This window comes from Zymoseptoria tritici, chromosome 11 (assembly GCF_000219625.1).
Source record: "Zymoseptoria tritici IPO323 chromosome 11, whole genome shotgun sequence".
Taxonomy (NCBI): Eukaryota; Fungi; Ascomycota; class Dothideomycetes; order Mycosphaerellales; family Mycosphaerellaceae; genus Zymoseptoria; species Zymoseptoria tritici.
This window is the reverse complement of record NC_018208.1, coordinates 1,564,963-1,591,495: the sequence shown is the minus strand read 5'-3', so window position 1 is coordinate 1,591,495 and position 26,533 is coordinate 1,564,963. Positions and strand designations below refer to the sequence as shown.

At 48.8% G+C, this 26,533-nt stretch overlaps 7 protein-coding genes across 7 annotated transcripts; 2 read left to right on the top strand and 5 right to left on the bottom strand.

The window, feature by feature from the left end:
• Positions 1–1,398: 1,398 nt before the first annotated feature.
• On the bottom strand, positions 1,399–3,176 carry MYCGRDRAFT_50149 (uncharacterized protein; the record flags this gene model as incomplete). The annotated part of the gene is made up of 4 exons (XM_003848438.1): positions 1,399–1,724; positions 1,781–2,151; positions 2,204–2,845; positions 2,902–3,176. The coding sequence occupies 4 exons, from the start codon at positions 3,174–3,176 to the stop codon at positions 1,399–1,401; spliced, it is 1,614 nt and encodes a 537-aa protein (XP_003848486.1).
• A 606-nt stretch (positions 3,177–3,782) lies between these two features.
• Positions 3,783–6,816, top strand: MYCGRDRAFT_49587 (uncharacterized protein; the record flags this gene model as incomplete). Its single annotated transcript, XM_003848444.1, has 2 exons — positions 3,783–3,828; positions 3,884–6,816. 2 exons carry the CDS (start codon positions 3,783–3,785, stop codon positions 6,814–6,816), a joined length of 2,979 nt encoding a protein of 992 aa, XP_003848492.1.
• Positions 6,817–7,043: 227 nt separating this feature from the next.
• Positions 7,044–8,036, bottom strand: MYCGRDRAFT_88157 (uncharacterized protein; the record flags this gene model as incomplete). Its single annotated transcript, XM_003848437.1, has 2 exons — positions 7,044–7,420; positions 7,565–8,036. The coding sequence occupies 2 exons, from the start codon at positions 8,034–8,036 to the stop codon at positions 7,044–7,046; spliced, it is 849 nt and encodes a 282-aa protein (XP_003848485.1).
• Positions 8,037–18,643: 10,607 nt separating this feature from the next.
• MYCGRDRAFT_106242 (uncharacterized protein) lies at positions 18,644–19,281 on the bottom strand (the record flags this gene model as incomplete). The annotated part of the gene is made up of 1 exon (XM_003848436.1): positions 18,644–19,281. One exon carries the CDS (start codon positions 19,258–19,260, stop codon positions 18,664–18,666), a length of 597 nt encoding a protein of 198 aa, XP_003848484.1.
• Positions 19,282–20,208: 927 nt separating this feature from the next.
• On the bottom strand, positions 20,209–22,476 carry MYCGRDRAFT_49859 (uncharacterized protein; the record flags this gene model as incomplete). The annotated part of the gene is made up of 6 exons (XM_003848435.1): positions 20,209–21,079; positions 21,134–21,254; positions 21,311–21,556; positions 21,635–21,745; positions 21,798–22,018; positions 22,073–22,476. 6 exons carry the CDS (start codon positions 22,474–22,476, stop codon positions 20,209–20,211), a joined length of 1,974 nt encoding a protein of 657 aa, XP_003848483.1.
• A 627-nt stretch (positions 22,477–23,103) lies between these two features.
• MYCGRDRAFT_77145 (uncharacterized protein) lies at positions 23,104–24,573 on the bottom strand (the record flags this gene model as incomplete). The annotated part of the gene is made up of 2 exons (XM_003848434.1): positions 23,104–24,188; positions 24,241–24,573. The coding sequence occupies 2 exons, from the start codon at positions 24,416–24,418 to the stop codon at positions 23,104–23,106; spliced, it is 1,263 nt and encodes a 420-aa protein (XP_003848482.1).
• Positions 24,574–24,816: 243 nt separating this feature from the next.
• Positions 24,817–26,519, top strand: MYCGRDRAFT_77140 (uncharacterized protein; the record flags this gene model as incomplete). Its single annotated transcript, XM_003848445.1, has 3 exons — positions 24,817–25,250; positions 25,311–26,250; positions 26,293–26,519. 3 exons carry the CDS (start codon positions 24,822–24,824, stop codon positions 26,517–26,519), a joined length of 1,596 nt encoding a protein of 531 aa, XP_003848493.1.
• Positions 26,520–26,533: the final 14 nt, after the last annotated feature.

Genomic DNA, 26,533 nt, shown 5'->3' with positions numbered 1-26,533 from the left:
TTAGCTCTTAGCGTAATCTTAGTAGCTAGCTAACAATAGGTAGTAATATATAGCGACAATAGGAGCGTTTATTAAGGGAGTAAAGTTACTTAAGCTATGTACGTAACTATTAAATTACTAATTAAGAGGTAGTAGTAGTAACTTACGTATAGTATACTATCCCGTCTACTTTATCGACTATACGACTATAACTAAGCCGGCTTCGTCTTATATTTAAACGCTCCCCTTTAAAGGCTCTACAATATTATATAATAGTACCTAACTGTTCTAAACGCGCTCTTCGATATAGTCTACTTAATTGTTCTTAGGACGTGTAGTCGTTAAGCTATATAGTAGTGTTAATGCAATACAAGAGTGCTAAGGCGCTGCTAAACATCGGGGCGTTCTGACTTCCTAGGGGGAGGAGGAGGCCCAGCCACTTCCCCGGTCCCCAGTACCCTTAGAGGTCCCTAGCTAACTCTATAGACGACATCGCATTCCAGCCTCCGGCGGCCAGAATAGTTTTGCTAACCGTTCAAACGAGTCTATGCCTTACGCGCTCGGTTACCGTACGCCCGTCGCTGTCCTCGCAAGCTCGGACTCCTTAGTACTCACTTCCCTCGTTGCGTTCGCTCGTCACCTCGCAAAGTCCGCAACTTCGGCTCGCTTGTTAGCGCCGGCTGTGTCCGATTCTTATACACGATTTGGGGACCTCTAAGCGTGCTGGGGACCGGGGAAGTGGTTGGAAGGAGGAGGATTAGTAGGAAAAAGGTTGGGGCTGATTGACCTTCCCCAGCGACAGCGAATAGGAAGAGGTGGCACTCAGCTTGTCTCAAGCGAAGCAAGGTATAGGCATTGCAGTCACCTCACCAGTGCGATGGTGACCCACTTGAATCATCTTAAATCCAAGGTGCATGTAGTGTACGGCTCTAGAACATGTCAAAAGGCTTGCAAGCGCTAAAAGGTCGTCCGGACGGCCCCTCCGAACCTGGCATATCCCTTGTTTTCCACCTGGTATATCCCTCCATCCCTTGTCTTCACGACGCACGGGCAAGACCAAACCCATGGCAATACTCTTGCAAGTGCGACCGAGAGCGGTTAACCACCACCGACTCTGCGAGGTGACTGCAGCATGAATCACCACCGGCGCTGCGACTTGACTGTAGCTAGCAGCCAGAAAATCTCAAACGAGAGCAGGGGAGAGGTTTTGAAGTAAGAGTCCTGTGATCTCTTCAAGTGAGGGAGACGGCGCGAGGAAAAGATGGACGCCTTCGGCACCACGATCACGCTCAAAACAGATCAGAAGAAAACTGCGTCTATCGACTGCATTCCTCAGAATATATCCAGCACAGTCGGAACTCCTCCTTGTAGATTGTCGCGAGCAGCAGGTTGAGTTCGAGGGAGTCTTGGCTGTCTCCATCATTTAAGCTTTTCGATGACAGAAGGTTTGTCAAAACTCAACCTCCTAGCCTCATCTTCCGTAAAAGTCCCGTAGACATCAAAGTCATCCGTAACGCCTTGGCCGGGAGGTGGCGATATCTTGTTTAGGACATAGAATGCCAGAAAGCTGACGGTGAAGCCCAAAGGATACGCCAAGTAATAAAGATGATTCCATGCCTCCGGGACCTTGACATTGGGCGTCACAGCATGGGCGAATCCAGGCAGGAGATAACACCAGCCGATGACCCATGCCGTGAAGCTGCGCCAGTTGATGCCGTACCAGAAGTAGTAGAGGCCGTCCTTTCCTGTGCGGTGTCAGCGTTTGACCACATGGGTAGGAAGTCGGTGCAGGTATACTGACCCGGATGATAGAGATCCGACAACTTCAGACGTCTCCGCCTCAAGACGAAGTAGTCGCAGACCATGATACCCGTCATCGGGCCGAGGAAGACCCCGTACGCCCCGAGAACACTGATGAAAGTACCAGCAGAGGCAAGCAGTTCCCACGGACACATGGCTATGCTCAGGACCAGTCCGACGTACGCTCCTCGTCGGATGTTGATATACGATGGGAACAAACCCGCCATGTCCATGCCAGTTGAAAAGGCATTGTCAATCGTGTTGATTGCGAGCTGGCAGACTACAAGCCCAATACCTGCGAAGAATGCAGCCGCGCGAGACTTGGCAGTGTAGTCGGTGTCGAGCCATTTCTGCACGAGGTTTGGAGGATTCCTGCGCCTTGTTCAGATAAATTCGGTGCTTTCGAGTAGAAAAGGCAGCTCACCATATTGGTTCTCCGTAAACGGTCACCGAGGCCGACGCACAAAGACAGCCGAGAGTGGGCATGATCGTGCCGAAAGCGATAATGGACACCCATTGCCCAATGACTTGATCTCCCGGTCTCCGAGCGAACCGTGAGTAGTCCATTTGATTAGTCAATCCCACAGCGATGCCTCCAATGACCGTCGTCACACCAGAGGTAATACTCCATGCGAGCGCTGAGCTGGACTTCACAGTCGCTGGCTGCTTGAGCAAAGGCCCTGCGCCGCCCGCTTCTGCCAGAAGCCAGATCGTCATGGCCAGTAAGGTGACGAAGCTGACCGCATTCATCCACAGTACGACCCACTTCATTTTCTCGGGCCGGACCCAAAGGATGGGGATCATCAGTAAGTTGAAAATGATCCAACCGATGAATTGTCGTGTGTCCATATGTGCGGAGGCCGGGAAGTGGTTCTTCATGTGCTGATAGCTGGGAAAGATCGCCGCAAGAATGTTTTGCACGCAGAGTCCTCCGGTCCAAGATTGCACGGAGAACCAAACCAAGGAGAGGAGAATTCGTTGTATCAAAGCGGTGTAGTGGCCGTATATACCCCAGATGTATCGACTCACGACCGGAAAGCCGATGTGCCATTCTGCTCCGACTGTGCTGCACGGTGTCAGCTCCTCACTTCGCACACCAAGACTGAAGGGATGACAACGAACCCATTGGCTACGGCAACAACTGCGATTATGATCTTCCCAACCAGGACAGCGATTACCGCTTGCCACACGGACAATCCTGTCGACACCAGCGATGCTCCGATCTGAAAATTGCCAAGAGCAATCTGATTGATGGCCCAGAAGCTCACGTATGCCCATCTCGTCCAGGTCCGGCGATTGGGTGGGAGTGGTCGAATGTCTTCGTTGATCCATACATTGGCGACGCTTCGGTCGTTGGACGGCAGCCGGATGGACTCCAGGAAAGATCCGACAAACATCGTGTCCGGTGTGATTGTTGAGGGAGATGCGTACGAAGGAGGTCAAATGGAAGATGATGGAGGGCCCTCCGTAGATGGCGTGCTCATCGAGGCAATGATAAGCGCACGTTCCCTCGCCGCGGCCTTCGCGTGATGTGCTCGTGTTCTTCGCCTATCTATCCGCTTCCATTGCACAGTCCGGGATCTCGATGATGCAGCCGCTCACCCGCCTGTGACGAACCAGTGCGGCGGGTGAGATTCCTTGTCGACATGCTGACCGCGAACAAGTGCCGAACACTGATCAGGACCGGAGCACGTTATCGGACCACTCACGTTGTTGGTCTTTGAAGTTTTGCGGGGGTTGGCATGTCGCATGCGGGGATCCTGGTCAAATCCACTGCCCTGCGTGTGCCGATTACCTGGGTGGGAGTCGGGGACAGTTGGCCGACGAGATAAGCGCCGCCAGGCTTAGAAATCCAGATTGAGGACATGCTGTTCACTTGAGGCCGACAGATATTTCCAGTCGTGTGGAGTTGAAGACCGCCAACAGAAGAGGTTGAAGTTCAAACAAAACGCAAGCGAGCAAGTCCAGCAAACGCACTGACGACAACACTCAAAACGAGCACAATGGCACAACAGCAAAAGACAGTGCGAATCGGCGTCGACGTCGGAGGTAAGACCGCCGCCCAGCATCAGCCAAAACCGCAGACTGACCTCGAAATCTCCAGGCACCAACACCGACGCCGTCGCAATCGACACCTCTCAACAATCCTCACCCTCACGCGGAGTCCTCGCCCACCACAAAACACCCACCACACCCGATGTGACTGCAGGAATCGAAGCCGCTGTCCGCAGCGTGCTGGCGAAATCCAAACTTCCCGCCACAGCCATAGCAAGCGTCACAGTCGGAACCACGCACTTCATCAACGCCGTCATTGAGCAAGACGCCAGACGACTGCGCCGTGTAGCCATCATACGGCTGTCGAAAAGTTTCCTCCGAGAAGTCCCGCCGTTCAGTGAATTTCCTTCAGGGCTGACGAGTATTATCCGCGGATATGTCGGGTACGTCGATGGCGGGCTGCACATTGACGGGTCGGAAGAGGCCCCGCTTGTGGAGAGTCAAGTGATAGATCGATGCAAGGAGATCAAGGCTCTCGGGTTGACGGCCATTGTGATCGTTGGATCCTTCTCGCCCATCGACGAGTGCTTCCACCAAGAGGACAGAGTCAAAGCCATTGTTTTGAGGGAGATTCCAGGCGCCGACGTCGTGGTTTCGCATGAAGTCGCCAATATCGGTCTTCTGGAAAGAGAGAATGCGAGTATCCTCAACGCCGCGATTTTGAGCTACGCGAAAAGGACAGTCAAAGGTTTTCGGCGAGCGATGTCCAATTTGTCGCTGAAATGCCCGCTTTTCCTCACGCAGAATGACGGAACCCTGCTGGACGCCGCCGCTGCAGCGAATATACCGATACGGACATTCTCGTCTGGAGCCACGAATTCGATGCGTGGTGCGGCGTATCTCGCTGGCCGAAACTTGAACGGCACATCTGCGATTGTGATCGATATCGGTGGGACCACGAGCGATGTGGGAGTACTTCTGCCATCGGGCTTGCCGCGACAAGCGTCGGCGTATGTTACTGTCGCCGGCGTCCGTGTGAACTATGCCATGCCGTCGCTACATTCTATCGGTCTCGGTGGCGGATCCATTATCCGACAAGAAGGAGAGAAGGTGACTATAGGCCCGGACTCAGTGGGTCACTACCTTACTAGAGACGCTCGAGTCTTCGGAGGAAAGGTCCTGACGGCGTCGGATATTGCTGTGGCCGCTGGAAAGGTCCAGATGGGAGACTCCAGCGCTGTGGAGAGCCTCGACAAAGATGTTGTCGGGGAAGCTCAGCAGAGGATTCAAATTCTGCTGGAAGGTGCTGTGGACATGATCAAGACATCGCCCGCCCCGTTGCCCGTCCTTCTGGTCGGTGGAGGAGCCGCTTTGGCACCTTCATTCCTGCGCGGTGCTTCGGAGCTGATTTTGCCTCCGTTCCATGACGTCGCAAATGCTGTAGGTGCAGCTATCTCGAAGGTCGGTGGAACGGTGGACATCATCCAAGACGTTGCCGAGCAGTCCTCGGCACAGGCCATCGAAAAAGCCAAGGTGATTGCGATCGAGAGAGCAGTTGCGGCCGGCGCGATTCGGGAGACAGTCATCATCGCAGAACTGGAGACGTATCCCATCTCGTACGTCGCAAATAAGCTGCGCACGATTGCAAAAGCGATTGGCGAGCTCGACGTGAGCCTCGAAGTCCCTGATGTCGACCAGGAACAAGCAGGCGACTGGGAAGACGACGTCGAAACGACGAAAAGCTTCGCTGTAAAAGTGATCGATGAGCCGCCCGTCGATCCGCGAACATACAAGCCCAAAGTGGCAAAGTCATCTGAGAGCGGTATGCTGGAATGGCGCATTTCTGAAACGGACATCGACTACCTCGCAGACGGCTGCTATGTTCTCGGCTGCGCAGGAGGTGGATCTCCAGCAGCGTCACGAATCCAGCTCCGAGACATGCTCCGAGCAGGACACAAGATGCGGGTGATTGATGCCTCATCTCTCCCAGACTCGGCCAGAATCTACTGGGGAGGACACATGGGTAGTCCAGCGACATCCAACGAGCGCCTGCAATCGCTGGAGACAGTCTATGCCTTTCGTGCAATGATGGAGCATCTCGGGCAGGATTCCTTCGACGCAGTCATGTCACTGGAGATCGGAGGAGCAAATGGACTGGAACCGTTCTTGGTCGCCAGCTCACGCTTCTTCGATCGACCAGTCATTGATGGGGATTGGATGGGTCGAGCGTATCCAACGTATTGGCAAACCACATTGACCGTGCATGCGCCTGGCGAGCTTGTGCCATGTGCGATCGATTCGGGCGACGGAAAGACGATCATCATGACGAAAGCTCCAAATGATGAGATTGTCGACCGTGCTTTGCGAGCTTCTTGCTCCGAGATGGGAAGTAGAGTGGGTCTCGCGGCGAGGCCAAACACGAAACAGCGAGTTCGAGAATTCGGGGTGCTTAATACTGTGTCGCTGGCGTGGAGGATCGGTCGCTGTATCGCCATTGCGGAGGCCAACAATACGCTCTCGACCGTCGCAGAAGCTATCATCGACGAAGTGGGCGGCGAGAAGAGCGCATGCATACTGTTCCGGGGCAAGATCGTCGAAGTTGAAAGACGACTCTTCAAGGGCCATTCTTACGGCAGCATCACCATCGCAAGCCTCAGTTCGGAGGAAGAGGAAGACTCGTCGACATCTCAGGCCAGTCGCATGCCAGCTCGGGCATCCGGAGGAACGTTGACCATTCCGTTCAAGAATGAGAACCTGTATGCGGAGCATACGTCTGATGGAGGAGTGAAGACGATGATTTGCTCGGTTCCCGACTTGATCTGCGTCCTTGATACAGGGTCTGGAAAATCACTCGGCGTTCCGGAATTCAAGTATGGCTTCAGAGTCACGGTCCTGGGAATCACTTGCAGTCCCAGGTGGAGTGACAGTGAGAGAGGGTTGGAGATTGGTGGGCCGTCTGCGTTTGGGTATGATATTCCGTACAAGCCGGTCGGGACGTACGTCGAGCCGAGAAGCGTCATCGAGGAGTACTCGCAGAAATAGAGCGTATGTTCAAATAGACATAAAATGCGGCGTGCCAGGAACCCAGTGTTGTATTCTGCAGCTCGATTCAGATGTCAAGACGACTCCCAACAGGCGAGTGTTAACGAACAAGGAGTACTGAGCGAAAAGAGCGGTGGTTTGGTATTCGACTGTCCTTGGCTCTGTCTGTCACCTAGTCGACAGTCAATCGTGGCAGTACTGTAGAAGCCACTTCCATCAACATCTGCTTAGATCCGGATGACAAGCTTTCCCCGAGTTCGTCCAGCCTTGAGCCTGGCAAACGCTTCTCCGAGTTTGTCCAGCGGAAACACCTCCTCAATCTGCGCCTTGACCTTGCCTTCCTTCATCAGCCTGGCGATCGTCTCGAACTCGTCCTTCTTCGTCCCGACACCCAAAAATTGAGCTTTGCGACTCCCACCTCCAAGCCATTTCGGAAGAGTGAGAATACCCGTGAGATTGGCAATGCTGTGGATTGTGAATTGCGAGGTGACGGTGACGAAGCGCCCGCTTGGCTTGAGGTAATGATGAGACTGCCAGTAGAGCTGTGGCTCGGCGAAGACATTGTCCACGATCAAGTCGAACTGATTGCCGGAGCGCTTCAATGCTTCCACGACGGGTGTACTTCGGTAGTCGATCACTTCATCTGCGCCGATTTCTTTGCAGAATTCCGCGTTCTTGCCGGAGCAGCTGACAGTCACGCTGCAGCCAAGATGCTTTGCGATCTGGATGCCGAATGTGCCAACTCCACCAGATCCTCCATTGATGAGAACCTTGCTGCCTGGCTTCACGAAGGGAGCGATCGATTCGTATGCTGTCAACCCGGCCACGCCAACACAAGCAGCCTGCTCAAACGAGACCTCATCTGGTAGAGCGACACAGCCATCCGCGCCCGAGATCACGAGGTACTCCGCTGTCGAGCCAAATGCGAGAGGCTGTGATTTTCCAAAGACACGATCTCCTGGCTTCAGGTGTGGGAGTGTTGTGGCGACGACGGTGCCGGCGTAGTCGAGACCGGGAATGGCGGGTTTGGTGAAGAAGCGATTGATGATCGGGAGTTCAGCCAGCTTGTAGTCCACCGGGTTGATGCTTGCGTGCGAGACTTTCACCAGGGTGGATTTGGCGGGTAGATTGTTTGCATTCTTCGGCAGCTTTGCGCTGGTGGTGTATTTGAGGGTTTTTTCAATGCCGCCGGACGTGGTCGTCCACTGCGACGCCTTCATATGTGATGGGAGTGAGGATGCCATGGCTTTCGTCGCTCTTTGTTCGATGGCTTGAGTTCGTTGTTGAGGAGGGAATGATGATGATTGCGGATGGTGGCGATGGAATTCCTGTTGTGGATTATCAGACTGACCATTAGTGAAGTGCACGTGACTAGTGCCAAGGCATTCCTACACACAGATAGCTAAAGTGAGAATCTTACACTTAAGATTCTCTCTGCATAACAATATATACCTGCTAATTAAAGGTCTTCTTCTACTTAGCTTAAGTCTAATTATAACAGGTTATAAGCCCGGCGTAACTACTACACACTTAAGGAAGAATTATCTGTTCTAAGCGCAGCTACTAGAACCTTACTATACACTATTTAGACAGTTAACTAGCGAGCCGAGAAAGAGCTAGTTATAACAACAGCCGTAATGCAGGCTAATAAGTTTAAGATTGTAAAGGAGAATAAAGTCCTAAGAAAGGGAAGCAACTTCTTAGACTAGTTAAGGATGCTTAAAGTAGCCCTTATAGACAAGGAGGTATTAGGCTATGTCTTTTATAACATTCCCTAGTGCCCTGCCTAACTAAAGCTAGGAATTAAAGTTAGATATCCCTCTCTACTAACTAAGGAGAGTACTACTTTATCCTCTTAGGCTCTAACTCCTTTTTAAAAAGAAGGAGGGGACACTCTAGTAACAGAACCTATTCTAACTAGTAGACTAAGACTAACTCCTCTCTAAGTCTAGTATAAGTATAACCTAATTATATACAGGATTATTAGCAAAAGGATTAACTAATCTCTAAGGCCTAACTTTAGGGATATAGAGAAGATAGCTAAGGAACTATATAATACTGTTGCAGCTACCTACAGGCCTATTATAATTATAAACATTTATAACAGCCTAAGGATTCTTAGAATTAGTAATATTAAGATCTAAGGAACAAATACTTAGAAGTACTATAAGGACTTCTAGAAGTAGTATTATAAGTATATCTCTATAACAGAACAATACTCTAGGTCTAAGAACATTCTAGTCTTAAAGCTTACCTTTAGTAATAAGCAGATTAGGCTGTTCTTTATCTAGGGCCTCTACTATCTAGAATACCTAAGAAGCTAGAGACAATCCTATTATATTAAGAACACAACTCTTAAAGAGCTAATTACCTTATTAATTAAGGAACCTCCTTTATAGACATAGAGGACAATAGGAGGATTTAGGGGTACTATAGTAGATAATAATTAGTATACTAAGTGTACCTATTATATCTATACAAATACAGATTACTTTAAGAAGTACCCTAATAAGGCCCTAAAGTCCTAGGTACATAGAGGAAAAGGAGGATCTAATAAGGACAAGAAGAAGTCCTAAGACAAGAGTAAGAGATATAACAAAAAGGGAGGAAAGGGTACTGCAGCAATTAAGCCTATCTCCTCTTCTAATATAGGCTTAGGCTCTAATTTAGATAGCTTATTTGCAGGAGCAGCAATTGCTACTACTAGAATACAAAGGAGTAATACTATTATCTAGGATTCTAGTATATTATACTACTTCTTTAATAACAAGTCCTAGTTTTTAGACCTTAAACCCCTAGAAACCCTAATTAGGTTCTCTTAAGCTATTAAACAAAGCATAGTTATATACTTAGGAAGTGTAAGGATTATAATAAAGTATAAGGGGAATAAGTTAAACATTACCTTACAAGATATGTTATACTCTCCTAACTCTAATTATAACCTTATCTTAGTAGAGACTCTCTAGCTAAAGTGCAAGGTCTACCTAGATAGGCTATCTTTATATATTCTAAGGAATAACAAGAAGATAGGCAAGGTTTAGTCTACTTATAATGTTCTAATCCTTTAGAATGCAACTATCTCTCTCCCTAAGGGAAGTACTAAAGTTGCTTCTATAACTAATAGGAACATATCCTATCTAGCCTTTGCTATGCCTAAGGCTAATATAACAAGATAGTACTAGAGACTAGGCTATATAGGGAACAAGATTCTTAGTATAACAAAGGCTTAAGTCTAAGGACTTAAGCAGATTAATATATCTATACTTAAGTACTATAAGCTATACAAGCTTATAAGGTTATAGAGAGTAGTGTTAAGAACTCTAAGACTAATACCTTAATCCTTATTAGATAAGGTCTATATTAACATTATAGGACTAATCTTTCTACTAGACATCTTTAGATACAAGTACATCCTTATAATTACTAATACAAAGTTAAGAAGGAGATAGGCTATCTTCTACAAGCTTAAATTACAAGCTGCACAAATTATTAAGAAATAGACTACTAAGACATTTAACTAGTACAAAAAGATAGTTAAGATCTAGTTCTTAGATAGAGGAGGAGAATTTAATAATAATAATCTAATTACATTTGTAGAGAATAAGGAACTAAGATAGGATTTCTTAGCTCCCTATACTCCTAAGTAGAATAGAATTGCAGAATTATCTAATAAGGTTATCCTTAATAAGGCAAGAGCAATAATAATTAACTCTAGCTTACCTTTCCCTCTCTAGAGTTTTGCAGTTGCATATGCAATCTTCCTTACTAACAGGCTAGTATACCTATTAACTAACAAGATTCCTCTTTAGGAATTTAATTAAGATCTTAATACTAGAACTCTATATATTAATCTAACAAAGGTTAGGAGATTTAGATATAGAGCATATCTACATAATTAGGGGAGACCTAATTTATAAAAGTTCTATCCTAGAGCAGAGAAATACTAGAATCTAGGATTCTAGGAGAACACTTTAACTAACTATATAGTTTAGAAGTTTAAACTATCTGCCCTTACTAGGTTTTAGCACAAGATTATAACCTCTCCTTATATAACATATAATAAGGATAAGGTATATAGCATAATACCTGCGGCCCTAGACTTCTAGGGGGAGAGTTTCCTATAACTAATATAACTTATTACTATAGAACAGGAAGTCTATGCTATCTACACTAAGGATTAAGATTAGGGCTAGGATGCCTAAGGGCAAGATACCTAACCTCTTACTACTTCTTATCTTTAAGAAGTAGAGAATATATTTAATACTATATAGAGAGAGAGAAACTAAGCCTCCCTTTTAACATCTTAAGGGGAGCAAACATTAGGTTAGGATATATAGTCCTAGGATAACTAATATAAGTAGTCTAAGCCTAATTAGCTAAAGGCTACTAAGTATAAAGAAGCCTCCTAGCTAGCTTAGGGGGAGCATATTTCTAAGGAAACAGGAAGTCCTAAGGGATTCTAAGGAAGTCCTAAGGGATTCTAGGAGTAGGCTAATGCCTTATTAATATAGCTATAATATTAAGCATTAGCAGAGAATTGCCCTAAAAGGGAAGACCTCTAAGATTATACTATAACTCCCTTCTTAGATATTTATATTATAGGAAAGAGGAAAGTAGGAAGAAGCCCTAAGAGACCTAAGAAATTAGGTAATAAAGCAAGTCCTAAAAGCTTAGGCATATTTAGACTCTTAAGAAGTAGAAGATTAGTTATAAGAAAAGACTATAGCAAGATCTAGAAGATAGGACTTAAAGCAACAAATCCTAATCTGTCTAATCCTAAGATAGTTAAGGAAGCTCTCTCTAGATCTAACTATAAGGAATAGGAGAAAGCTATTATTAAGGAAGCTAAGTTACTTAAGTCTATAGGATGCCTTAAATAGAAACTTATTAGCACCCTCCCTAAGAGGAGAGTCCCTCTTATAGGGAAATAGATCTTTAAGATTAAGGTGCTCCTAGATAGAACTATAGAGAAGTACAAAGCTAGATAGACAGCTAGGGGATTTACATAAAGGAAGGGACTTAACTATATTAATACCTTTACTCCTACCCTAAGAGCTGCAATAGGGAGAATACTTCTGTCCCTCTTAGTTAACTTTAGCTAGAAGAGGAGACAAGTTAATATTAAGACTATATTTCTAAATCTAAACCTAGATAAGTAGATCTTTATTAAGCTACTAGAGGGAGCTTATTTCTTTAAGAAAGATGCCTACAAGTATATTATATATATTAAGAAAGGACTATATAGGCTTAAGCAGGCAGCTACTCTCTAGTACTACGATACTATAGATACTCTCTAAAAGCTTAGTCTAATAAGAACTATTAGTAATACTTGCCTCTTTTAAGGGAAAGGCATCCTTGTTCTCCTTTATATAGATAACTTCTAGATCTTTAGATAGTTAGACTATAAGATTAACAAGCTAATTAAGGGATTAGAGCAGAAGTACATAATTAAGGTTGTTAATACTAATGTCTTTCTTAGACTTTACCTAAAGAAAGGGAAAGATAGCTCTATATCTGTCTCTTAGGAACACTATTTTAGAGACAAACTTTAAGGATATAGTCTTAGTAATGCAAAGAGTATTAAGTACCCCCTTAACACCCTCCTTAAACCCCTTTAAGATAAGGGAACAAAGGAGGACTATAATCTCTTTAACAAGATTATTAGGGAACTGCAATATCTATTAAACTATACTAGACTAGATATTAGTTTTGCTGTTAACTACTATGCAAAGTTCCTTTAGAACCTAGGACCTTTATATATTTAGGCAGCTAAACATATCTAGAGATATATTATAGGCATAATTAACAAGTACCTTATATATAGGAAAACTAAGGAGCAAATTTAGATTAAAGCATTCTTAGACTCTAACTTTACTAGTAATCCTAGTATATTTAGGTCTACCTTAGGAATGCTCTTTAAAATTGTAGGAGGCCTAGTTATTTAGAGATTTTAACTACAGAAAGAAGTAGTACTATCTAGTACTAAGGTAGAGTACCTCTCTTTTACTAAGGTAATAAGAGAAGTAAATTAGGTAAGGAATCTTATTAATAAGCTCTAGCCCTTTACCTAGGCTAAAAGCATTTCTACTATCCTTATTAAAGTAGACAATTAATTAGCTATTAGCCTTATAGAAAACTATACTAACTCTAAAAGATTAAGACATGTCTCTCTTAGGAACTATTACTATAGAGAGCAATATAATAAGGGGAGTATTAAGGTAGAGTTTATAAGGACAGATATGCAGCTTATAGACTGTCTAACAAAACCAAAATCCCTAAATACTATCCTCTAATATATAGATCTATAAATCTAGCAAAAAGATACTTATGTGTCTATATTAGGCAGCTAATATAGACACATAAGAGAGGCTAATATAGGAATTAAACCTATAACCTTCTAATTTGTAATTAGAAATTACACTACTAGACTAACTAGCCCTTAATAAGAAGAGGGAAATTGCTCTTAAATTTATGCCTTAATACCTACATTCCTACCTAAGAAGGATTCCCTCCCTAGAATTACACTATTTTATTTGTTACAAAACTAAGAAATATAACACTTAGAACACTTATTTTATTCTTATCTATATAAAGGAAAGGAGGCAACTATACACTTCTATAAAAGTATCTAAGAAACTATAAGAAAAACACTTAGCTAAAGGAAAACTTTTCTATAAAAACCTAAAAGTATTAAAGTATGTCCTAGAACCTATAGCCTGCCCCCCTAAAACTACTATTAAAAGACTAAGCTAATTCCCCTAGAATCTTAACTTAAAGCCTAGGAGAATATTAGTTTCTATTAGGGAAGAAGGGATTTTAAGGAGAACATATATAGGATGCTATGCTACTAACTACTACTTTATCTCTACCTTATTAGAGCTTAACATTTAGCTAAGAGGAGTCTAGTTATAGTATAACATAAGTCCCTAAGGATTAGGAGTTATTAGACTAGGGTAGTTTTCTACTAGGAAGGCCTACTCCCTTAGGTTATACAGCTCCTCTATTACTATATTAATAAGGTCTATAGTAAGGAGATCTTTATTAAGCTTAGCTATAAACCTATTAAAGCAAGCTATAAAAGAAAAGGGACCCTAAGCCCTAACATTTACTCTATTATAGTATCTATTTATCTCTCCTCTAATAAGTTAATATATAGTCTAATATACTATAGAACTATCTTTATAGATCTATAGGAGATCTCTACTACTAATAGCTCTTACTTTATTAATAACTTACTAGAAGGTTTTCCTAGGGATAGAGAAAGCTGCTCTTCTTCCGGAAGCTATAGCTAGTAATATAGATTATATTATTAATAGCTATAAGGGATAGATAATAGATTAGCTAATAAATTAGCTAAATAGATAAGAGGTATAGATTGTAAAGTAGAGAAATAAAAAAGCTAGAAGAAGATGCTTTTTAATAAGCTAAAGCCGAGCATTAGCTACGTAGTAGGTAAATACCTACTATATTTAGGTAACAGACAGCTCGTAATAATGCAGCTGCTAATAGGGGAGTGTTATAGATTATTAGACTAACTATTAGTAAAGTGCACGTAACTAGTGCTAAGGCATTCCTATATACAGATAGCTAAAGTAAGAATCTTACACTTAAGATTCTCTCTGCATAACAATATATACCTGCTAATCAGAGGTCTTCTTCCACTTAGCTTAAGTCCAATCACAACAATTCCTTCCTTCGACATCCCTGTCGTCGCGATTGGATTACTAAGGTAAGCAACATGATCAGTCAGCAGCTTGGTCAGCTCAACTCCCGTCCCGTCCGGGGTCAGGAGACCTGAGGAGAGTACGAGGGTACAAAGAATGCTCCCTCTGGTGGGATTGGAAGATGAAGGAATAGCATTGAGCTGACCGGCACACTGAACAAACCGCAGAAGAAGAGATGTTCAGAATACTCTCTCGCATGAAGATTGGGATTGGAGGAGCAGTATTGAACTCATTGGCACTGAAAACGAAAGAGAGGCGAAGAGATGTTCAGAATGCTCTGCCGAATGAGAATACCTTAGGGATGGAGGAGCAGCCGTGAGCTCAGCAGCGTTTGCTACTCGCCTGCACACGAAGCACGTTTTCTTGAAAAGTTCGACTGAACGACAGTAGGTTACGACATGATGATACGACAGCTCAACTAGGTTCTGTATGCACGAATGATTGTGGCCCTATTGTCCTGTCCGTATTACGCTACCCGAGTTGAAAGCAGTCCAGCGATTGATGCGAGGTGAGAGTCCCCAGCTACGCTGTCGAATTCCTTCACTTCTGCCAAAGCTCTCGCACTCGATGAGTAGATGCTCCCGTCTGCAGTGTGGCGTTGAATCACCTCACTCCTCCCATGGCGGGCTGTCCTTCGGATCGTTAGGCAGACCGTTCGATCCCAGCTCCTCGTCATGTTCATTGGTGGACACCGCGTCCGTCCAGTGAGTGTCGGGCTCCCAATCCGGGGTGGATCCCTTCACCCGGCACTTAACCTTGATGCTCATACCCGGAATACCATCCCAATGCCAGCAATCCGCATGCTTGCCCAAGATATCAGGGTCATTGATCTAACGCCATCAGTACAAAATGACCACACAAAGGGGGGAGTGGAATCACCTCACCTTATCGTTTACGAAAAGCAAGTGACCGTGACAATGCTTCTTCTCGTAAACCAAGACCACGCAGTCCCGATCCGAACGTACTCTGGTGCGTGGTGTATTGTTCCCACGAGTAGACAAAGGAGGGGAAGTTTTTGTCGTCATCCCAGGTGTGGCAAGTACCCTGCTTAATGTGTACGCCGCCCATAGGACCTTCCATTGAAAGGTTGTCGCCGCAGTCGAGCGATTTGTATCGCATCACCTGGAGAGCGAAGGCCAGTCGGTCATTGGTTTGGCGAGGATAGCTGGGAGAACGGCCAGGAGTGCGACGATGCGGGTGGAAGTCATCGTGGCGAGGTGGCGGAGCTTCACGCGAGTTGAGGAGCTTCACGCGAGGTGATTGAAGTCGAAGTGGCCGGCTCGAGTGAATGTTGCAGGCGGGAAAGGTGGAAGAACAACCTTGACAGCGCGGATGACAGGACGCCGCTCCTTTATGTCTCTCGCCTGCCATCTTTTTGCGACATCTGAATCTGGCAGTCGACCGACATCTGAATCTGGGAGTCGACCACATCTGAATCTGGTAGTCGACCACGCGGGACGAACCTTCGCTCCTCGGACTCCCTCTTTCCACAGGGAAGGTTCCAGGTCGGTACCTCCCGTGGATGGATCCAAAGTTATGAAATCACGGTGGTGAGGCGAATAAAGACGCCGCAGTGGGAGTAGTGAAGCCAGGCGCCGGAGCCCAGGAAGCATTAGACAATGCGTGGTGGTGGTAGTCGAAGATTTGAAGTACTGGACTCCCCGACTTTGATGGCATTTTTGACGGTACAGTCGCCTCCGTATTGGCTCTGTCGACCGATGAAGTACTGGCCTCCCCGACTTTGATGTCATTTTTGGCGGTACGTTCGCCTCTGTATCGCCTCTGCCGATCGGTGCCTTGAAAAGCCGCCAGGGATGCTGAGCAGCGGGACCGGGGAAAGCGGGACTACCGGCGGAACATCTCGAAGAATCACGGCAGGAGATCTTTGCCGAGCACTGCTGTCGGCCGTCCACTGTCTCGAGGCGACATTCCGGCGCTGCGTACGTGCTAGATCCATTGGCGCTGGTACACCCATGAACCTCCGTGGGCGAGTAGCCCTGGTGGTAAGGTGATCTCCCGATCAAATCGCACAACCTCAGCTGTACGGACGAACCTTGTGTGGTGAAAGTTGCGCGGCAGGTTGGGGAGCTGTGCATAAGGCTCGTTTCTGTGAAAGTTGACAGAGTCCTGTCGGCAATATCTCTCTCGGCTGTCGCTTGGAACGCATCGGGCGAAGTGGTCCTAAGTGGCTTCGAATGTGTATTTCGGGCGGGCACGGAGGTATGGATCTGCGAGTTCATCAAGAAGAAAGTAGGATTCACATGCGCGGTCAACTTCGATGCACGCTCGGCCGCCTCGAGGTCAGCATAGTCGCGCAATAGATGAAAGATCATCCTTCTTACTGGCCCAATCGTTGTCCGTACTGCATCGTCCGTCATGAGACAGGGGCCGTACCTCCGTCGCCTGTACAATCTCAGCAGACCGAGCAAGACTTGTGCGGTAAACGCTGCGCGGAAAGTCGGAGGGTTGGTCGTTCGAAACACTGTAAGATCCTCTTGGCAATGTAGCTCTCCGCTGTCGCTCGAAAAGCACCGGACGAATTAGCCTTAACTGGCTTGGAATACGCAGTTTGAGCGGCAGCACGGAGGCAAAGGGAGAGGGCCCGCATGAAGCAATTCGGTCGAAGCAAACGACTCCCTCAAGTGAGCAGCACAGCTGACCTCCTTTCACATGGAAGATGCAGCTGGCCTCTGTTCACATGCAGCACTGACCTCCTGTCATATCACTGGCACATCTCACCTCCTTTCAAGTTTCACACGGCCCTCATGTGACAAGCCTCGTGCACGGACGGCAGCCCGACCTTATACCTCATACCTCACCTTCCACCTTTCCACCTCGCTCCTCACATCCTTCTCATTACATCCACCTCATATCGACAACATCATCAGCATGGCCGACAACATCACCACCAATGGCCCCGCAGGCAAGAGAATCAGATGTTTTGATATGGCCCCCAGCAATGTCCCGAGCCACTCGGTCAGGGCAAAAGCAATTCGCTTGCGACTTGCGCTCAAGTATTGTGGCAACGCATTTCGTATCACCCGAATCAATCGTCTCGGCCTTGTGAAGTCCGGTAATCACGCTGCCACTCGCGCGCGACCGTTCGCGCAAACTTCGTCGTCCACGTCGATCGGATGAGAGTGATAAGTGCACTTGTTTTCGCTGAGTCTCGCTAGGGGTTGACCGCTCATGGCACGAGCCATGAGTATCGCCATATCGAAGATGAAGTCGTTGGGCAACACGTAACGCCGTTGGTCAAGCCATCCCGATGTGTTGCGTCGTTCGGCGCTGACTTGACTCAAGAATGGTCGAACGGGAGAGCCCCGAGGCGTGCCATTGTAGATCGTCGTGATAACTTCAGATGCGTCAGAGTGGAGAAAGATTTTCGAGCCAAGAAGGCCTAACGTCATTATGTTGTGCATGTAGTCGATGATGAGGTCTTTGAATCTGCAGTCTTGAATGGCTTCTCCGAGTACATAGGCATGAGCGAGCAGCGGCCAGGAGATGCATTTCATGTAGATGTCGTCTTGCGGTTGAGGAATGCGACCAGCGTAGAGCCAGGAGGAGTAGGGTTGGAAAACCTCGTAATTCGATGTTGGAAGCTCGACAGCTTCTGGCCATGTCACCTTTGACTTGAAAGATTGGGAAGACTTGCACAAGATGTTGTGGTGCAGGAGGGACGGCGTTTTGCGGTTCTTGGCCGACCACGACGGTCCGCATTGGGCCGGTAAGACTGAGAGTCCTGTCAGCGAGCGCCGGAATGTTCTAGCATGGACGCAACATACTCAAGGATCTCCATCAAATTCTTCCTCGAAGGTTGTGGCTGGCACGCAAATTGCTGAATTGAGAAGAATTCGAAGTGGTTCCGTCGAAAGTGGATGGCGGATGGCGGATGACGGATAGCGGATGGTGGATGGTGGATGGTGTCCGAAGCGAGACGAGTGATATTGCCGGCGCTCGTTGTCCGGTAGAAGGGTGGCTGAACGGCAGCTCGCAGGGTGACTGGCCCAAGTTCACTCCGTAGCACATGATTCATCATATCGTGGAAGTACACATGCAAGGAGCGATGGACACCACGCGGAGATAGCCTGTGGTAGCACTTTCGCGGCAACAGCATGTGAAATCACGTTTCCTGTCGAGAGCTTTGCTTCACAGCATCACTTCCTCCAACCAAGGTTCCCTTCCCCTTCGCCACCACGACCTGTTCCAGCAGCTCTTTCGCCTCAATCACCAGCTCCTTCTCCTTGTCCCTGCCAACCTTGTTCCCGCGGCTGTTCAACCAGCCCACATCGAAATTGCCCAACCCACCATTCTTCACATTCTCGACCTCTTGCTGAGCCCCACCAGATTTTCCACCTTGTACCGTGGAGACGACAGAGGTCTGCGTACTTCCAACCCCGAGTGTGTCCGGTGTGATGATGCCAGCCTCTTCGAGAGCGTAAGCTTGCCGGCGAAGTCGAGCCACAACGCCTTGCAGTCCTTCAAAGAACTCGGTGGTATGTTGCGCAAAAGCTTTCTTGTGGTCTTCGGGGGAGTTTCCAGCCGCATCTTTCATTTCAGTGTCCTCGTCGGAGGTGTTTCTTTCGAGAGGGCGGTTCGTGAGCGAGTTGATGGCATGTCCGGCGGAGGTGAGGAGGGCTGCGACATTGGTGTTGATCGTGGAGAGTTCGCGGATGCGCTCTTCGGGGGAGATCGTGGGCGTGTTCTTTGACAGCGCCATTATGGGCGGGAAGTCACATTGGCTTGAGCTGTTGAAGTAGATTGGCTAGGCTGGAATACAGGCGGTGATGTTGAGGTGAAGTGCAGCTCGATCTAACGGCGCGACATCCAGCGCCAAGACATTAGTTCTACAACATTACAATCTCATGTCCGACTCCGACTCCGTCTCCTGAATTACTGACGCGATATGCAATGGTTTCCTTTCATGATGCTATTCTGAGCAATGTGCTACGAAAGATCTCTTCTGAACGCCTCCTATTGAGTGGCACGGTGCAACGCATCGCATGCGAGCGAAGGATGTCCGAGAATCTTCAGTTCTTTGTACAACCCATTCCGCCCTTGGTTGAACATCATAGAAGGAGTGTAGGACCATCGCTTCAAGAAGAAGGCTCTTCGACGTGTGGTTTTCACATCTAGACGTGATCTCAGAATGCCATCTCCGCCACGAACCAAAAGCTGGGCAATTCGAAGGCCGAGCTTTTGATGCATGAGGGCCTTACGCAGTACCGACAATGTACAAACAGAACGCAGAACCCTCTCGGCGCATGGTGTACCAGATATACTGCCCAACTAACATCGAGACCTTGCTCATGATAGGCGGTCAAGTGCAGCGGCATTCCCGCAGAGGTCGACTGGGCTTTCATCCAAAAGCAAGGCACCACACGGTGCAGCAATCTGCGAGAACCGCATACAGCGAACGTAAGAGTCTTGCTATCTGCTCGCTGACTCCTGCATCTTGCTCGGCCAGATGTCGCCAAGCCAGGACTGCTTGTAGTGTAGGCGGTCCCGTGCGAGCCCCAGATAGGTTCGCTCAGCGTCAACAAGTTGCTTGTTTTGTGCTTGATGCATTTGAAGTTCCGCTTGCTCAACTTCAAATCATAGTGGCATCCAACGGTGCAAGAGGACGATAAAGTGGAGCTCGGGCTTCAAGAATCAGTCTTGGTCGAGTTCACCGGCGGCGGATCACTAGGATCGATCGGATCGGTGCCTGGAATGGTTGACGGGTCTGTAGGAGGGCACGGGTCTGACACTTCACATCAGCACAGGTCCTCCAATGAACGCCTTGCATGGACTCAATACTCACCAGGAGGAGCAGGACACGCTCCAACACTCGGAGATCCCGCTTTCGGCGCCTCCACGGCTTGACTTCTACCACCATCGGTGTCGCCATTAAACGCAGTAATCGCATATCTTTCAATAAGTCAGCACCGCCATCATCGATTAACAACAAATTCAAAGCATACTCATAAGTTCCATTAGTAGGCGCCAATACATCCGCACACGGCCGACTGAAGGTGCCATCCACTTTCTCCCACCTCGTCTCAGATTGGCTAATGCTCCGGCTCAAAACGTAGTATCCAGCCGCACCACGCATCGCATCCCAAGTGAGATGAAAGTGCGTGTCGTTCGTCACCCCGACTTGCAAACCCGTGGTGGTCCCAGGTACACCACTGCCAGGCACAATGTCTCTTGCCAGGAACGGCAGTCCAGGCCCTGCGGCATTCCAGGCGTCGATGGAGACGGTGTGCCTGTGTCCGGCAGTGAGGTTGACGATGTGGGCGCTTCCGGTAGGTTCGAATCCCGCGTTTTGGGGATATGCACATTGTAGATCTTGGTCTTGCCAGTAGATGTCGTACTGGATGATGGAGTCGCTGTATTTTCCGCTTGGTGCAGTCCACGTTATGTCGAATCCTGACGGAGTTGAATGAACAGTGACATCTGCTGGTGGCGCTGCTGACTCAGGCTTAGCAATAGCTGTGAGCCAGTTGCTCCAGTCGCCTTTGCGATTCCCTGCGCTTGAACGGATCCGGACTTGATATCTGCAGGACTCGAATCAGTTCGTCACTTCAGTAGAGCCCTGACTTTTAGCTTACGACCAGCCCTTCTCGGAATACTTCGCATCCCATCTGTTCGCCTTTACTTGCTCCGAAGAAGAATCGTTGACAGCTCCGCCATTGATGATTCGCTCCACATCGTACTCGTAAGCGGCGTGTACTGTGATTTCGATATTAGCAGGGCTCGCAGATTGACTGAGATACCTGATGCACTACCTTCATTCCAAGTCGCAGTCACACCATAAGCAGATGATGCCACTTGAAAGTTACTCGGAGGTGGAAGCGGCCTCCTCGGAATATCCTTCGGAACCTCGAGCGGAGCTTTACCGATTCCAAGAGCACTGACAAGTGCTCGACTAAAGCCCCTCGCAATCTGGTATTCTCCCAGCTCGTTGGGATGGAGACCATCCCAGGCGGCTGGACATCCTTTGATTCCGTATTGCGGTCCGCATTCATACTCTTCTCGCACGGGAGCCCATGTGACCTGCTTGGAATTAGCCAGAAACCACCACGGACGGGACTTGCGTTAGCTGTAAGGACTCACCGGAGACCCAGGGGTGCTCCATTCGCTAACCTTCGATTTCATCGCGCGATTGAACGAGTCAGTCATCCTGACGAGATCTTGCCGCCCACCAAGAAATGTTCGGTGTACTAGGAAAAGCTGTCAGCCAACGGCATGAAAGCCTATCTTCTCGCTCCATACCTATTGTAGCCAATACAAACTTCATATTCGGGCTTGCACGGCGAGTATTCTGGATGAATGTCCACGTATTGTTCACAAGCTCAACATCGTCGCTATAAAACCAGCCCAGATCATTGAAGCCCATATCAACCAACATGAGGTCCGCAGGATGGTCTCGCACGACTTGCTCAATCAAAGGCACATCAGTCTTCGTCGCTCGTCCGATGACGGCGAAATGATTCCTGCAGTATGTCAGCCACAGCCACAGTCGAACACCGCATATCAGAAGACACTACAGGCGACCATCAGAATCGATACCGTCGGCGTAAGAGCCATTAAAGTTCGGTTCCTCCTTCGGAGCACTCGTCCCATATGGAAGAGGCGCTATCGGTGGTGTTGCATCTGGGATCCCGAGCGTTCCAGAATACGGTCCCACATACTCAAAGGCGATTCCTTGGGCTTCGAACCATTCCAGCAGCCGCCAGCGCCAGGTGTAGTCGCCTGGATCGCAGTGTGTCATCGAGTCCCCGACCACAAGAACTCGCATGGGGTCTCGCCGTGCCTCGCCGTCCTGACTCCTCTCCGACACGCCAAAATTGTCGCCGATCTCATGCTGGGCTGCGGCAGGACTGGAAAGGGCGGAGAGCAGCCCAAGACCACAGATCAAAGCGGCGCGCTGAGTGGTTGAGCGCCAAAGCATGGCGTCGGGACGTAGAGTGTTAAGAAAGGAAGGTGGTTCTGGAGGAGAGAGAGATCCTTCGCCATACTGAGTGAAGTCTTGCTGGGATTATTTGCATGGGTCCAAGGCTCTGCTTTTAGACTGAGCTACGGCATGAGCTTCGGGCAAGTCCCTTGCAATGGTAGATAGATCTACAATGCTGTGCATGGGAATCCCTGGCTTTTCAGCTCGAGCGGTGTGGCGCATGGTCTTGAATATTCATGACGACTGCGTTGTCGGAGGCGGTGAGATGTTTCTTTTTCGTTGGTGAGTCGGCGTGACAAGGCGACTGGAGGAAGAAGCCGGTTGAAGGAAAGGCATCTCGGAAGTGTTCGGCGTGCAGGGTTGCGATGTCAATGACGTTCGGCCGAAGATTGGACGGGATGCCCTGCAAAGCATATTTGAAGATCTTGAAACAGAGTTGGCGAAAAGGCAGATTCTTCTGCCGTCGTTGCTGAGTGTGCTGTCATTATTATACATTGAATGTCGGGCGAGTTTCGATCCCACATGGCCATCGCTCGCCGACTCTGCTGAATGCAGAACGCCGTTCCCATGAAGTCGCGGAACGCTCACACTGCTCTACCCACCAATCTTACATTCACGAAGTCTTCACTCCCTCAACTCCTTCTTCTCGTTGACAGTGACCGCCATCTTCTTGCCAATCTCATAACTCGAGATCATGATGGCACACGCTGGAGCGACTTTCAAACATCGTGCCGCCCAGCCTTTGCACAGTCCAGACATTCCATCCTGACAGTAGATATGCCACAAGAAGCGAGGCATTGTCCGATTCTCCGGTAGGGCTCGCCGTTGCTCGGCGGACATGTTCGAATTGATCACAGTCTGCTGGCGGGTCTTGCCAACATCGAACGGTGTCGTGACCAAAGCAGCAATGGCGCCTGCACCGGCTCCTGCGATAAAAGAATCTTGGAGAAGCTCACTCTTGGTCAGGTCTCGGCGACTTTGTCCAGAAATCGAGGAGTCTCTTGCTCTCGCCTCGTGCAATCGCTCGCGGCCGTACTCGTAACCCCACCAATACAGAGCCGAGAAAGGCACATCTCGCCAGAAAGTCAACGTGAGACCTCGCCAAAGAGATGTGTATCCGTCCGTGCCAACCATATCCTTCAGTCCCACCATTGTTGCCCGCATAACGTTCTTCTCTTTTGAGGCCACGGCCTGCATCCTCGTCCGCAGCATCTCGATCGGGCTAACCACGATTGCTGCCAGTACTCTTGACACCGATCCTGCCGCCAGCGGCGCATATGCATCGCTGACCCTGCCCTCGATCGGGCTCATCTTGCTCGTTCTCAGCCAGTCGTATCCCGCAAAGTAGATGACGTTTCCCGGTATCGCCATCATCAACGTTGGACTGAGACCTCTCCATAGCGTCAAAACTCCTTCATTCCGTGCGATCTTTCTTAGCCCATCGAGTGTAGAGTTGAACGTTCGCCGTTGCGATTCTTCTGCAGCACAGTCAGAGATGATGCGCTCATCCATGACGGCTGCGGCGGCGGAGGATGATGGCGGAGAAGCGACGCAGAATTGTGATTGGTTCTGCACCCAGAACACCTCGCGGCAACACGCTGTCACGCCGAGGTTGGGAGGAAGTTGGACGAAGGAAGGTAGGGATGAGGAGGGAGCAGACGGACGAGGTTGGGCTTGGAGCCTTACGCGGACGACATCGAGCGGTGTTACTGTGATGGAGGGTCAGTTTGGGATCGTTGTCGAGCATCAGGCAGAACAAACCCAGTAATGATGTAAGCAGACTGCCAATGACCGCAGAGAGCATCTTCTGCGATATTGACGTGTCGGGATCGGGTGCTGTCCGGCCTGGTGGGCCATTGTATATGCCGACACCGTCGCCGTCCTCGCCGATGGGCGGTATTCTGTCATGCGACTGTCCTTGTGTGTGTGTTGTCGACATCCTCTCTGCTTCTCTGCTCGTTTGTATTGCGCCGGCGGCGCTAACGTTTGCTTTGTTGCCACTTGAACGTTGTGAAGGACTGTTGTCTGTTATCGTAGACGTCGAGCGGAGATCGCGAGAGAGGGCGGAGCGGTGGCGGAAGGAAGATGAGGTCGGCTTGAGGATTGTGATTTGGCGGTCCAGATGATGCGGTGGTTATGATGATTCCATGACTGGAGATAAACTTCGATGGCCGACTCCGGAGAAACAGGGCCAACGAGCAACGGACCTCAGTCCGATGGTTTCCACGATCCCGCACGCTTTGTCATCCAGCCTCCGTCAACGTCACCTCGTTGAGGAGTCACCGTTTGTCTTATGAATATCAGTTCCTCGGCATATCACTCGTAGGTGTTGCATTCGAATCATGGAGAGCCGGGAAGAAGAGCGAAAGTCGAGTGATGCCGCGCCCGAGACCGAAGTCGAACTCGAGGCATTCCGCCAGCAGTGGCGGCAGGAGGTGCTGGCCAGGAACAAGAAATCCGGAGAATCATCAACAAAGACACAGGACGACGCCAGAAACACTAAGTCTCGATCAGAGGCCGCACGATCAGTGACAGTCGGCGCCTCAACCGCACGACGGAGAGAAGACTACTCCGAAGCAATCGAGCCGCGAACATATCACGATCTGCCGGACAAGGAGGAGCAGCTGAAGCTCGGAGTTGACGGCCAGGATCATGACAGAAACGTTCATAAGGAACCCAGCAATGCTCTGGAGCACTACGAGCGAGCAGTGGAGAAGGAAACGCAGGGCAATCTCGGCGAGAGTATGAGACATTACAGGAAAGCATTCAAAGTCCGTCCACACTCTTTTCCGCTCCATTCATTCTTGTACATATGCTGAGGTAAGTCGCAGCTCGATGATGGTGTGCACGAAGCCTACAAGAAGAAACACTTCCCGCCCTCTTCATTTGTCAAGACAAAACCGATCAACATCAACCCATCGAATGTTGCCTCCACTGTGCCTGGTACCGCCCACCACTCACTACATGGTAGTGCTAGCACGGATGCCTTGCCTGCAACCTTGAAGCAATTAGTCGAAGAATTCTCCACCATGCGTATCGAGCCTCCAGAACCACCCACAAGTGCATCCCCAGCACAGCGATGTCTGATCGCCGAGCTGCCCGAAGAAATCCTCGCTCACATCTTGTCTGCCGTCGCAACCACCGACGTCGCATCATTCGTCCTCCTAGCTCAAGTCTGCAAACGCCTTGCTTATCTCGTCCTCGCCGAAGAACCAATCTGGAAAGAAGTCGTCGAAGGCAGAGCGTTCGGCTTTGCCGCGATGCACTACGACTTCGTCTGCGAGGTGTCCGGACAGCCAATTGAGCCTCAACACTACTTCCTTCCCGCATCTCAAGATGAGGAACACGATGTAGACATCTCCATCCCGACTCCCGAAGAACGTCAGCTCGCCTTCCATTCCCTGACCTCCTCCCTCCTACAAACGACCTACGCCGCCTCCTACCTCCGCATGTTCCGCTCCCGGCCACGAGTTCGTTTCAATGGCTGCTACATCAGCACAGTGAACTACACCCGAGCCGGAGCAAATTCGTCCAACACTCTTACCTGGGGCGCACCGGTACATGTGGTAACCTACTTCCGGTACCTCCGATTTTTCCGAGACGGCGCCGCAATCTCCCTGCTCACCACCGCTGAACCAGCCGATGTCGTACATCACCTCACCAAGTCCAACCTGGGAGCCCATACTCATACCTCTGCACTACCCAGCAGCGTGATGAAAGATGCGCTCCGTGGCCGCTGGCGACTTTCTGGTCCCTTGTCCTCGCAAAGCAGTGGGCCCAGCTCACCGCTCGCCGATCTGGAGCACGAGGCAGTGGAAGGCGACGTGTTCGTGGAGACCGAAGGTGTGGTGTCGAAGTACACCTATGTTTTGCATTTGGCATTGGCGCATGCGGGTAAAGGGGCGAGGAACAACAAGTTGGCTTGGAAGGGGTTTTGGAGTTGGGACAAAGAAAGGGAGGACTTTGGACGATTTGAGTTGAGAAATGATAAGGCGTTTTATTGGAGTCGGGTGAAGAGTTATGGGCTGGGATGGGAGTAGAAAACATGAGTATG